We start from the raw sequence: 14,504 nt of genomic DNA, 5'->3' as shown, positions 1-14,504 counted from the left end.
AATGTGTTGCCAAAAAAAATTGAAGAGACAGAAGAAGCTGTAGTTAAAATACCTCATATAGGATGTTGCTGTAGGTTGAGCAACTCCCTACAGGAGCTATCTCTCCAGCTTCGTTGTCCTTCAGCTTCGACTCTTGAAGCTTGAGAGACACTTGAGCAACCGCTGTCTGTTGATGTTAAATCTTATCTTCTCACAATGTGGGCAGGACATGCAGAGAGCTAGCTTCAGGTCATCCATCTTCAGAAACATTATGGATCTCTGCTTTGTGGTGGCTATTTTTAGCTCAGCTACCATAGGACTAGAATGTGAAATTAATGGAAGGTGGAAGGTGGGAGGTTTTGTTTCTGCTGGATCAATAGACATTATGAACATTTGCCTTGCTGACATGTACAATTATTTCTTGTATGTGACTTTGGAAATGCAGCCTAAGGGCATAAACTCATGCTACATACGAAGAGAAGAGCTCATGAAAACAAACCATAACCTAGATTGTGCATGGTTATTAAAACTAAACCAGAGCAGTTAATTGACTTACTTGAAAGCTTGAAATGACAGCTGTAATAATGTTTCTTTTTGTTTAAATAAAATGAAATGTACTGCTTTCTTTCACATTTCGTGAAAAAAAGATTTATTTCAGTGATTGCCACCATTGTGGATCAACATTGAGCTGGAATTCACCCAACGGACACATTTAAATCACCTTTGGCCAAAAGATTGTCAGCCATGTTGAAAACATTTTTTTTGTATATGCTATTCACTTTTATCACAACTGTCTTGAGACTTTTTAATGAATGAATGGGATGTTGTTACTTTTGTACTCATCAAGCATGTTTGCATCCATGTTTACTCCTTTTTGTATCAGCCAAGCACTTGAGTAGATTTTTCCATTGAACTGTTATGAACTAGTTATGTCATGTTTCTTTTTTCGTATTTCTTTTCTGATACACGGTCAAACATTGTGGCTTCAATCATCTTCACACTGAAATGTGTTTTCCTGTAGTTTCTAGAGGTTGACTCATTGAAATGTTTGACATATTTCAACTTTATTTGCTTTTTACAAACAGGCCCTGCACTACTTACCCCGACGCCTTCTTTACATTTTCAAGAGATATTAAAAACTAAAAAGGTGAATTATACACACACTGGTTGTACTTGTAACCTGTTTTATCTGATATCCTTTTCATGACCTAACACGTGTGTTGTGTTTAATGAACAGATCACATTAAATGTAGTGAGTGCCTTTTTCCAGATAATAAACATGACAAAAGAAATGTAAAAGGTGGTAGTTGCTATACCAATAACAGCATTAGCATATGAATTTAATATGCACTTGCGGGGTAAATTGAAAGGGTACTGCTACAAAATATATTATAAAATAGGCCTTTTTCACTGCTGGCTTCTCAGACTAGAAAAAGCACAGGTGTAACTAGTAGCATCATGGTTGGCTTCCTTCACCAGTGAGCCGTAAGTGTATCAGCGTGCACAGTAACAGGACCCTGAAACTGGAGCAGCTAAATGGGATTTAGCCATCATTAATTTGATTATTACACTCACAAACTGTGTTTGTAAAGATTTGCTGAGTGGTGGAAGAAGAAGATGCCACAGTCTCAGTGAAGCTAACAGCCTTAGAAGCTGTACTACACCATGCAAAGAAAGAACCATGTCACGTTGTCTCGCCGCACACCTTCAACAACCGCTATCTTTGCTGGCTGGGTGGAATAAATGGTGAATTAGAGACTAGTGTGGATCTGGCCAAACAGCTCTACAGTTATTGAAATATACTAAATGCTATATACTATACTATATACCAGAATCTTGGGACTACAGATGAAAAATAGCCCCTTAGCTAACTCTGGCACATTTACAGAAATGTTTATATTAATGTGCACTCCCTTATCAAATAAACAAATATTAAAAAAAGAGAAATATTAGACTTATACTTAACTTAGAATATCAAATGTTATTGATTATTTATGCTTGTTGACCTCAAAGAGACACACGCACCTTACACACACACACACACACACACACACACCTGCTTGACTGCACCTGTCCTAATTATCCAGCGCTACCCTGATTGCAATTGACTGCAGCTGACAGCCTCTGTGAGCAACTTGTTGAGTCAGAATCAGAATCAGAATAATTTTTTCCCAAGTACATTGCCCATACAAGGAATTTGACTAACATTTGACATAACAATAAACAATAATCAACACACAATTTAAAAATAGATCTGTAAACAAACAGGTGACAGTACATTAAAACAAGTGTATATATATATGTAGATATAGTGTATTTTATAATATTTAAATAATATATATATATATATATATATATATATATATATATATATATATATATATATATATATATTTATTTATGTGCAAGGATGTCGTAGAGTCAGAGTCAGTGGGGGTCCTGGGCTTTGTTGATGAACCCGTCTGCAAAATAAAACCATGATGAATGTGCTTTGATCCAGCTTTTGGGTAATTAAATGACATAATTCATTATTTTCTAACTGCGTGTTACAGGATGCAGGAGCCCAAGGTCTCCCTCCGTGCTCGTCTGTAGCTCGCTGCCACAGTCACGTGTGTCAAAGTGTGTTTGGCACCCAGGAAAAAAAGACCCAGCTGACAGCCCCACAAGAGAAATTAATCAGGGAGACAGGTTAGAGGCAGAGCTATAAATTGCGTGTAATAGAAAGGGTGTGTGTGTGTGTGTGTGTGTGTGTGTGTGTGTGTGTGTGTGTGTGTGTGTGTGTGTGTGTGTGTGTGTGTGTGTGTGTGTCTCTGTCTGTCTGTGGAGGGTTTCCTTTCAAGGTGGAAGTAACCTCGACCAGCTGCTATCTCTCTTTTGCCTGTTATTTATCGGTCCCTCTATCTATATCTCTATTTCTCCCCCGCGCATGATGGATCCACCACAATTTTTTATTAATTGAAATATATATCATTTATTATCATCTATTTGTGTGTACTTCATTAGTCTGCAATCAGAGTCATTATTATAGAAGAGGCTGATTGAGTAGGTTCTACTACACGGCAGAAGACAGAAAAAACATCTCTTGACAAACATGTCTCTTAAGTATGGAGCTGTGAATCAAATGGCCATTAATATTGACATATGACCTACAACTGAAAGATTATACCTAATTGAAAACAAAGTTTTTTGTGTTTCTGAAAATAATGATCATCTAAAGTATCTAAAAACATACAACTGCACCTCTCTCTATGTAATGATCTCCCAGTCATTAAACAGGTCTCCCTCCCTTCACTGTTTATCTGTCTTTATCCCTGAGCTCTTTTCTTGCCTCCTTTTAAACAAATCAAAATAAATTCACATAATTTTTCTCTCGCTCCGCATCCTCCCATAACATCTTTTCATTCTCTTGTGCTTAGTGCTAAACCTTCCATATCAACTGTGTTATTTAACAACCAATAGGGGGGGAAGGAAACAGAATAGGTGGCACCCGAAGGCCTCCTTTTATAACTGATAACAAATACAAGTGAGAAGGAAGCGTTGGACCTTTATAGACTGTTTTTTTTAATGAGATGTTTAACAAGATTGATGTTTGTATGCAACAGAAAAAAAGACATTTATTCATTTGATACTGTGACAACATATTTTCATCCATCTGGCCTTCATAAATCACCGCCGTTCAATAGAGTGAGAGAACCTGAACATTCCTTTCTTACAACTTCTCTGATGCCAAAAAGCATATTTTAAGGCTGCAGTTTTTTTCTGGCATACCGACAGTTAAAGAAACATTAACTGATGTTGTAGCTTTACAGCTATTAAAAAGCCATTGGAAAGGTGTGCAATCTATCAAGAGAGCTGAATCACAAATGGATCCATTAAGAATTATTTGAGAATGAGAAAAAAAGGCTTTTGTGTCTCACCCAGAGGATGGCCCTGCTTGCATGAGCACACATTCTAATCTTACCTAGTGAAAGCAGCATACAACATTAAAAAAATCACTCCTATTTCTTTTTTTATTTATTTGAGAGATGAAGAGCACGAAAAATAGAAAACGCTTACGGTTGCAAATCGGGGGACTGTAATAGTGAATCCTCCAACTTTCACTTCCTTTTTAAATGTGTTCAAAATGGCCATGAATCAGTCACAAGGAAGGCCTCTGCTGGGGTTAACTCATTTCCCATGTTTGCACATCAAGCATAAAGCTTTCAAGTAACGGGCAATTCTGTACCCAAAACCACAGCTCTTATTGGACAGCGATTGGTCTTGGCTCCATTTTTTTTTGTATAACTGGGATCTTAACGCATTCTTCTTATACAGAGTTCTACTGTGCTGAACTTTGTCCAACAAAGTAACGTGCACTTCACCTTGTGGTTTCCAAAATTAAAAATGGAGGACGTATTGTTGCTATTTAAAGGAATCCCCGAAACACCAACAATAATCTCAAAGGCTGAAAGGACAAAAGAGGATGAGCAGAACAGTTGTTGCATGATAGACACATGTAATTTCGTAATTAACGAGTGCTAACTTGAATCACTAACAATGAAAAAATATCCCCACCACAAGTCAACCCTGTTAATTCAGGTCTTGGGCTGCACGTTGGTGACGGGCCAGAGTTCGATCCCCGAACCGAGGAGGCCCTTCTGTGTGGAGTTTGCATTCCGGGTTCTCCGGTTTCCTCCCAAAGACAGGCAGCTGGTGTTAATTGGAGGCTCTAAATTGCCCGAAGGTGTGAATCTGAGGGTGAGTGGTTGTCTGTCTCTATATGAGCCCTGCGTTGAACTGCTGACCTTTCCAGGTGAACTCTGCCTTCGCACAATGTCAGCTGGGATCGGCTCCATTTTTAACTCTAGCTTTCAAAGATGAGATGCCTTTTTTTAGTCTAAATGGAATTATTAGGTCTAAATGATATAAAGATAGAGCCAGTAACAATAATTTCACCAAAATGAAACCCCAAAGAAAGAATAAAAGTAGTATGATCCATGGTATTTAAATTGTGTGTAGAAAATTGAAAATGGATGGAATTCCATTGAATACATTTAAATAGGAACACAAACATTACTGCATTGTACTGCTGAGAATTGCTACCATCCTATGATTAGAATTCCCCCACATTGAAGCTTTTTGGAAGTTGTTGCTAGAGCTGTTGTTAGGGAAGTGTGAAAGCGCTGCGACCGACAGTGAGGATGATGAAGAGGAACGGTTGGAGGGAGTGTCAATCACCTGGAGGAGCCTTGGGTGCTTTGACATCAAATGCAATGGGAGAGAGATGTGAAATCTGCCTGACTACGTGTCTGAGAGACTGAAGTGAAGAGAAGTGCAATATGATGCAGGAACACAAGGAATCACATGGAGGAAAAACATGTCCTTGTCAGCCTTTGTTGTTATGGGGGCAAAGTGTCACACACCTGAGAAAAAAATGTGCAATGCAAACACTTGCAGGTTTGCCCACCTCTGCGGTTGTCATATTATGTATCAACATAAATAGATATTATTTTTCTACATTATTGGGACTCCCCTGCCATCAGGGGATATAAAGCTGGTCCCTACAAGTTTAATTTGATCTCTTTTTAAAGACCAATGGTCAAAGTGTGTGTGTGTGTGTGTGAGAGCTGCAGGAGTGTGTATGGTATGCACATGCAAGAAAAACAAACACAACAGACCAACTTTGTATCATAAAGTAAAGATAAAAGAGGACAATTTCTGTGTTTAATTGGTGTAATACAACACTACAGGTTATGCAATAAAACAAGGGATTTTTATTTGAAATGATCAACTATTCCAAATGTAAACTGTGAAACAGCTTGCTGCACTTTCAGGATTGACCACTAGAGAGCTTCAGATATCCACTTTCAGTCAGCTACACCTTGGACCAGCAATTAAAAGCACTTGTAACATTCACTGTTATTACTGAAAATGTTCTTCAGTCATTTGCTGATGGGTTGGTAGTAAGTCCTTAATATCTCCCAATGTAAAATATTATGGCACATATGAAAAGGCAGAAATCCTTTTTGTCTGTTAACTTAAAATACACGCTTCACACTTGATCAAAAATACAAATAGCTGAAGTGCAACCACAGTCAAATGTCATCATATAGCACATCGATAAGGCTTACTCAGGGCCAACTCACACTTTATTGAAATGATGAATGGTGTCGAATTAAAATACCTCTATTTTCTTTTGGCTTGTATAGAGAAGGTTTCACACAACAGAACAACTGTGATGTCTGACAACCCATAGAACAGCTGTTCCACATGAGTCACTGCTGATAAAGGGATTACAGTATCTTGATAGCAGAGATGTACAAGCAAAGTACGCATGTAGTAAACATTGTAAAAATGATTTGCAGAGTTTGATATCAAGGCTTTAATAACTAACTAACTAACTAACTAACAACATGTTACCTAACTATGTACCTAATAACTAAATTCCTATTATTGACCTATTAATCAACTAACCAATAACTATTTAATGTAATTCTACAGCACTACATTTCAGAGGCAAATATTGTACTTTTTTATTCTACTACAGCTTTCCAATTTAATATGTTTCCCTTCCTGTCCAGTGGAAACAACTTATCTCCAAATTTGGTGATTTAAAATGTTTCTTATTTCTTCCGGGAAATAAAGTATTTTAAAACCCTCGGGAAAATGCATCGTCACAAAGCTGAAGTCAGGACTGTTGTTCTCGACTCACAAAAAAACTAAACATTTAAGAGATGTGAAGGAGATGCATTGCTGTAAATGTATCGACAGTGACAAGCCCCGTTTTACTGAGTAGTAGTAGAGTAGTTTGATACTCGTGGAGAGTTTTCACATTGTGGTATTAGTACTTATTTAGGTAAAGGATCTGAATACTCCTACCACCACTGCTCAGATAGTGGTCAGAGCGCCACAGACAAGTCCAGGAGATTTATTTATTTAACATCAGGATCATATTCTACTGTTTAACTTTCTTAACTGATAAGTTTATTACAAGGTCATACTATTATTTAGACCCGTACTTTATTTAAATCTAAACTACATCTTCATATCTGCTCCTCTTCTTTACCTGGAAGAAGAGAACAACCTGATTGACATTTTCCTTCCCTGTTCGAGTAATGAAACAGTAAAGGAGAGGGTCTGCAAGGCAGTTGAGGGTTGAGATCGCTATGCTGATCTTGTATGGATAAAGGAACCATGCAAGATTCCTGCAGTCCTCCACTACTGTGCTGAGGAGCATCATGACGTGGATAGGTCCGAAGCAGAACAAAAGGGAGAGCAGAAATACTGTCAGCAGCTTGGAAATCCGTTTACGTTCCTGTTCCTCTGTGGCCTGGTTGGATTTCACTGCCTTACAGATCCTCCAGTTGGAAAACACCATGAGGAGAGAGGGAACAATGAAGCCCAGGATGAAGCGTGCTACATTCGCCCGAGCCAAGTTATCTGACACCGGGAAGAAGAGATCAAAGCACAGCTTGTTGTTTTCTTGGTATGTGTCTTCCCATGTGATGGTGATGACGTTGAAAGAGACCACCAACACCCAAATGGCAACGCTGACCGCTGCTGCAGTGCCAACTTTCCTCAGGGAAGTGTACTTTAAGGGGTGAACCACTGCCAAGTAGCGGTCAATAGCAATGCAGCATAGGAGAACGTCACTGGTGTAAAAATTAGTGAAGAGAAAGTAGACAGATAGCACACAAACGTAGCCCCCATGGACCCAAACGCCTCTCCATAGAAAGTCCAGCCATAGGGAAAAGCCGATGGTGAATGTCAGGTCACTCAGGGCTAAATTGAATAGATACACACCAAGCCCATTCTTCTGTCTAATGTGCTGCCAGGACACATACAGGAAGAAGGCGTTGGATGGGATGGCAGTGATGATGATAGCCAGGTAGAAAAACAGAAACGGCCTCCTCCTGGATGAACTGTCAATGGAGTAACATTCTGAATCATTTACGCCCAGGGTTAAGTTTTCCATCGCAGATGTCGCGTCCCTGTGCTCACACCTTGTAAAGAAACGAGGAAAGAAATTAGCCAAAAACAACACAATTCATTCAAATTCAGTTTATCCATCAGAGAATACTATCTGGCCTGTGAAAACACCTGAATAATGTCTTCTGTGGTTACTTCAAGTTGATGACAACCAACAACACACGGTGTGGAGTTTGATACAAAAGGGCATTTAGAAGTCAAAGATAATCTACTGAAAGATGCTATTGTGATTTTAGGGCCTGCGACTAAAAGCCAGGATATCGTAGCTTCTGCTGTTATGATATTTTTGACATTTAAAACACAAAGTATCATGTGATCCCCTCTATTTAATGGAAAGTACAATTTAGGGAGTTTTACTACTCAGAGTGGTCTGCTTTAGCTGCTTCTAAAACCTCGGAAGTGGCACTTTTTTGGAAGGTGGTTATTGCACAATACATCCTGCATCCCCACATGACAAAAACATGGTGGAACAAAAGTAATTGTTGATCAGATCAGTTATCTAGAGCACATTTGAAGTCAAAATGTAGGTATTTCCACCTAGCAGAAAAAATTAGGACATCATTCTGAATTATAAAAAACCTGAGCTATGGTATCAACCATAAACATACTAACTCACTAAATAATAAACTCAATTTAAGTCATATGAAGGTCTACTTACTTTTTATTCAGTTTGTTTGTCCGCTCCAAAGTATGTCCATAGGATCTTTTATTATCTAAATGAAAACATTGAAACAGATGCAGAAGGGATTCATTCAGTTGTCTCGTCTTCACTGCTTATAGAAACAGGAAGAGTCAGCAGCTGCCTCCTTGTTGTCCCTGACTACCACATGTCGTGTACTGGGTGACAGGCCATGACAGAACAAACTACCGGTGTTACAGGACCACAAAGCCGATTTAATTTAGGTACTAAGTCGATATGAGACTGCAATTACTTTATGTTTGGTGTGTCAATATAGACATGGACTCAGGTAAAGGTGAAGCTGATTATTGTCTGATAAAAGAATACATATCTGCTTGACTAATTGTTTCCATAACGTAGTTATGTTGTTATGGCTAGGGCTAAGACTACGTGCTCCTAAACGATACAGACAGACAGACAAATATATATATATATATATATATATATATATATATATATAGTCCCCTCCCCTTCTCTCCTGCCTTTCCTGTTTTTAAGGCACCCCCAAAAAATTCACAGTCCTTGTTCTGGGTAAAAATGAATTCAAAAGCCAAAGTTAATAAGTCTTCAGCAAAGAGACAAATTCAATGGGAATCTTCCAAAATAAGTACCAAATGTGCTCTCTGTGTTACTATGCTGAGCACACAAACATTGTTTGTGGAAGCACAAAGAAGGAAGTTTGTACCAAAAACACCAATAACAATAACAATATATATATATATATATACATATATATATATATATATATATATATATATATATATATATATAAGGCACATTTGAGGAGGCAATTTATAATTATAATCATCACAACAATTTCATTATTTAATTTGGGTTACAAATGTGACATGTAAATAAATCTGTTGTTAGGAAATGAACTGCATTTCAAGCCTTTTTAGTGCTCTCTGACCCTTTCCTCCTCACAAAAACTCCCCAACAATTGTCTAGAGCTTTCTTAATCTCTTGCTGAGCGCTCTCGCTGATTAAACAATATATTATGGGATCCAGAGTACTGTTAAAGGTGGTTGTGGCAACTGTGACCAGGTACGGATCTCTGAGCAACACGGCCCAGGCACAGGACCCCGGCTCAAGTGTGGCCCTGAGCAGCATGACAATCTGGTAGGGCAAAAAAGCCACTATGTAGGTAAGAAGGAGCAAAAACAACAGCCGTCCCACTTTCCTGCGCTCCTCTGTCAGGATGGAGGTGCTCTGTCGGAGTGACCGCATGATCTGGTGAAAACAAAAGGTCATGATGAAGATGGGGACCAAGAAACCCAGAGTGACTCGTGTCAGGGCGAGGTTGGCATCTTCTGGCGCCATGGGCATCCGCTCATCACACAAGTCTCTGGAGGAGAAAGCTTGCAGCGCCCCTGTGTGGTGAAGCAAGATTATGTGGATGGCAATCTCCAAACTCCAAACAGCAATACACACAACGGCAGCTGTCCGCACCTCTCGAACCCAGTGAAAGTGGAGAGGATAGACCACAGCCAGATAGCGATCAACAGAGATGCAGCAAAGGAGGCCTGAGCCCACGTAAAAGCTGTTGTACATGATCACAGCGACTAAACTGCAGAGATCCCCCACAGGCCTCTGCAGGGCCAGCTCAATCCACACAGGGAGAGAAATTGTGTAAAGCAGGTCAGAGACGGACAGGTTAAAGAGGTAGACCGCTATGTTGTTCCCATTCCTCATCAGCATCCAGGCTACATACAGAGACAGGCAGTTGGCCGGAAAGCCCACAATAAAAAAAAGAGAATAGACAGCTGGATACATCCTCTCTTCGACAGAGGTCTGCATGATGCAGGAGGTAGATGAACTTGTGTTCGTCTGGTTGAGTAGAGCTGAGAGCATTCTAGCATGATGATGACAAAACCCGAGTGTGGATGGAAATGAAGGGCTCCGTGCTTTGTTGAACAGAGATCTGCCTTGCAAATAGCTTCTGGTGAAACAGGTTTTCTCATGCTAGAAATGGAAACAGCATCCAATGCTTTCATTGTGTTGTCATTTTACGTCTGCAGTGCTGAATGTCAACATCCCAAAGATTAAACTGTATCTGAAAGTGTTTAGGATTAAATGCAAATGATACTGTTTTGTCAGTTGTTCCATCAAAGATACATTTCCCCTTTAAACCTCCAATATGCTTTTAGTTAAACTTCAAATAGGAACAATTGTCCAATGTTTGATAAAAAAGAAAACTTTAGACAATAATAAAAGAAATACAATTACAAAGTTGTTCAAAAAAATTCTTGTTTTTTTGTAATTCATATCCCACTAATCATCTAACAACCCCGTCGATTTATCTTGTGGCCTTTTGGAGGGGGTCCAACCCTAGGTTTGCTAGAACGATCAAGAGCTATTTATGCATTGATGCATTAGTGTCAATAAAACAATGTAATAACATGTACATGTAAAATACTATATCAGTCATAAAGACCATTTGTCTGTGAACTGAGTGATTTTACTTTTGTTACTCTTGTGTTAATACGTCTGATAATACCTTTTTTATTTTTACTTGAATAGGAATGAATGCAGGACTTTTACTTATAATGGAATATTTTTACATTGTGGTTATATTTTGTGCTTTCCAGCACAAGCATGTATTATTATATCCTATCATTCCCTGCTCTGGTGCAGTGGAGGATTCTAGTAGTTTAGTTGTGTTTCATTAAGTTGACATTTTGCAAAGTACTGTGCTACTGAGGCCAGGCAGGCACAGTGATAGCCATCTGATTGTAGTTTATTTCGCATCAAGAATGTGTTGACACCAAGCAGTCTTGGTGTCAACAGACAGACCATCAGCCCACCCTCCCCCAGCCCATCAGGGGCTCACACCTCTGTAGCATCCTCCACCTCCCCAGCGACGACCCTCGCCATTCTGGAGAGAGATGTCAACAGGCTGTTTAAAAAGCAGAACCCCCACAAAGCAGCGGGCCCGGACTCCGTCTCCCCCTCCACCCTGAAGCATTGTGCTGACCAGCCGTCTCCGGTGTTCACCGACATCTTCAACACCTCCCTACCACGTTCCAGCCTGCTTCAAGGCCTCCACCATCATTCCCGTCCCCAAAAAACCTAAGATCACAGGACTCAATGACTACAGGCCCGTCGCCCTGACCACTGTGGTAATGAAGTCCCTTGAACGCTTGGTCCTGTCACACCTCAAGACCATCACCGACCCACTCCTGGACCCCCTGCAGTTCGCCTACAGAGCCAACCGGTCTGCAGACGACGCAGTCAACATGGCCCTTCACTACATCCTCCAGCATCTGGATTCCCCAGGAACCTACGCCAGGATACTGTTCGTGGACTTCAGCTCTGCTTTCAACACCATCATCCCGTCCCTGCTGCAGGACAAGCTCTCCCAGCTGCACGTGCCCGACTCCACCTGCAGGTGGATCACAGACTTCCTGACCGACAGGAAGCAGCATGTGAGGCTGGGGAAACACGTCTCAGGTTCCCGGACCACCAGCACAGGTTCCCCCCAAGGCTGTGTTCTTTCCCCTCTGCTTTTCTCCCTTTATACCAACAGCTGCACCTCCAGTCACCAGTCCATCAAGCTCCTGAAGTTCGCGGATGACACCACCCTCATTGGACTCATCTCTGGTGGGGACGAGACCGCCTACAGGTGGGAGACTGACCACCTGGTGACCTGGTGCAGCCAGAACAACCTGGAGCTCAACGCTCTGAAGACAGTGGAGATGGTTGTGGATTCCAGGAAGAATGCAGCCCCACCCGCCCCTCTCATCCTGTGTGAATCCCCTGTCGACGCTGTGGAGTCCTTCCGCTTCCTGGGCTCCACCATTACCCAGGACCTCAAGTGGGAGCTGAACATCAGCTCGGCCGAGAGGGTTATTGGCTGCAATCTGCCATCCCTCCAGGTCCTGTTCACTTCTAGGTCACTGAAGCGGGCCAGAAAGATTGTCACTGACCCCTCCCACCCTGGACACAACCTGTTCGAGTCCCTACCCTCTGGTAGGAGGCTGCGGTCCATCAGGACAAAGACCTCCCGCCACACCAAAAGTTTTTTCCCGTCGGCAGTCGGGCTCATCAATGGAGCCCGGGTCCCCCACTGACTGACTCTGTCACCCCCAGGACTACCTCCTCTTCTTCTTCCTTCCTCTCTCCTTCTTCTTCTTCTTCTTCTTCTTCTTCTTCTTCTTCTTCTTCTTCTTCTTCTTCTTCTTCTTCTTCCTCCTCTTCCACACACATGTCACTTTAACATGCACTTTAACTTAAACACACGTCACATGTAACATACACTTTAACTTAAACACACATGTCACTTGAAACACACACCTAAAAACTTTAACGTTATTTGTTGTCTGAGCACTTTATCTTTATCTTATACTTAATACATTGCACTGTTGCTGTCGCGTTGATTGTTGTTTGTCATGTCTAATGTTGCACCTACCGCCAAAAAAAATTCCTCGTTTGTGTAAACATTCCTGGCAATAAACGGTTTCTGATTCTGATTCTGATTCTGAGTCCGTCCACTGAGAGGTTAGTGAAGCCTAGTGTTCTTTTCCTGTTCATTTTTAGTCTTTTGGAAAAGAACCATCCCATTCCGATCTGTGTAACACACCCAGTCTTTCCTAAGTTAATGATTAACAGATCACTGCGCATGCTTTTCCTATTTCTTATGGAGTTTTTTAAAAAGAGCATTTATAAACACCAACAATGAGAATGTACATTGTATCTCGACAGTTTTATTTCAACATCATACACATTTCAACAAATACAGATACAAGGCGAGGCTGTGTTATAGATGTAAACAATGTAGAACCTGACTAAACAAAGTCAATGATGGGTTGAATTAAATAGATTTTCCTCTGACCCTGAAAGCATTGAAAGAGTATTCTAACAATTTAGTATTGTAAAAACACAATGAATGTCCTCGTCAAAAGCTGGTCCTTTCCCACAGTACAATTCAGCCACCAACGGTTTAATTGATGGTTCGGGCTTGTAATGTTGGTTTTGTGGAGTCTCTTGCAGTATCTTGAGCCATATAACTTTTTTCACATCGTAGTCCCCAAGGACTGTAAAAATACTTTCTTCTTATTTTATTAGTTTTGTCTCATCTACACATTGCCATTAACACATTGTATTCACTGAGTTAGTTTGCTAAGATCTAGGAACACAGCAACATTAGTGAAATATTCAGATAATAATCATATGACTGTTTCCTGCAAAGTCTGATTCGTTGTTAGAGAATTTCAGCTTTCCCAGTTGTCACTAACCACATGGATTAATTTAGTGAATTAAAATGCATCACTATAAGAGAAAACCATTGCACAGACTTTACTTTTAACATCCATTGTAGTTTACACACTGACGTCCGAGTTCAACCTTGATCTACTGTATCTCTCTTGTGTGTGTTATGAGGGACTATTGGCAACATTTTGGGTGAACTCACTTTTGATTTACCTTCAAAATATGATCAATACACCTGTTCAACCAGCATGAACATAAAGCTAAATCTAATTCAATCGACTGTTCAAACAAGCACAGAACACAAGCTTCGCCAAAACAAATAAAAACAAAAGCTGTCTGAGGACAGAGGACTGGAGGGATGACTGATGTATGTGTTCTTTATAAACTTTACTCAAACATTTTATTTATGTTATTAAGATTTTAGATTTGTTTCCAGTGACTTCATTTCGCGACTTTGTTGTTGTAAACATTCCTATTGAAGCTCTAGAAACAACATTTAGTTACAGTCAAAGTATAAATACATTTGAATCCTGTTGTTAATTCAGTTATATATGTTTTTAAAATAATTAATTGGTCATGAAGAAGAACAGAGTGTTGATAAGAGTAGCTCCTTGTAGTAATAAAGTCCTAATGATACCTATCCCGAGTGGAGGGGGATTTAGTTGGTGGT

General features: G+C 40.2%; 2 protein-coding genes across 2 annotated transcripts; both read right to left on the bottom strand.

The window, feature by feature from the left end:
- Positions 1–5,720: 5,720 nt before the first annotated feature.
- Positions 5,721–8,737, bottom strand: LOC117751702 (psychosine receptor-like). The gene is made up of 2 exons (XM_034563659.1): positions 8,606–8,737; positions 5,721–7,961 (listed from the first exon to the last, which is right to left on the bottom strand). The coding sequence occupies exon 2, from the start codon at positions 7,931–7,933 to the stop codon at positions 6,989–6,991; it is 945 nt and encodes a 314-aa protein (XP_034419550.1). The 5' UTR covers positions 7,934–7,961; positions 8,606–8,737; the 3' UTR covers positions 5,721–6,988.
- A 774-nt stretch (positions 8,738–9,511) lies between these two features.
- Positions 9,512–10,477, bottom strand: LOC117751597 (ovarian cancer G-protein coupled receptor 1-like). The gene has a single exon (XM_034563528.1). The coding sequence runs from the start codon at positions 10,475–10,477 to the stop codon at positions 9,512–9,514; it is 966 nt and encodes a 321-aa protein (XP_034419419.1).
- Between the last annotated feature and the right edge of the window lie 4,027 nt (positions 10,478–14,504).

This window comes from Cyclopterus lumpus, chromosome 22, assembly GCF_009769545.1.
Source record: "Cyclopterus lumpus isolate fCycLum1 chromosome 22, fCycLum1.pri, whole genome shotgun sequence".
In the NCBI taxonomy this organism is placed as follows: Eukaryota; Metazoa; Chordata; class Actinopteri; order Perciformes; family Cyclopteridae; genus Cyclopterus; species Cyclopterus lumpus.
The sequence above is the reverse complement of the archived record's forward strand: the minus strand, read 5'-3'. Positions and strand labels throughout refer to the sequence as shown.

Excerpts from the sequence above, each read along its gene's own strand:
- LOC117751702 (XM_034563659.1), bottom strand. The coding sequence starts at position 7,933 with ATGGAAAACTTAACCCTGGGCGTAAATGATTCAGAATGTTACTCCATT.
- LOC117751597 (XM_034563528.1), bottom strand. The coding sequence starts at position 10,477 with ATGCTCTCAGCTCTACTCAACCAGACGAACACAAGTTCATCTACCTCC.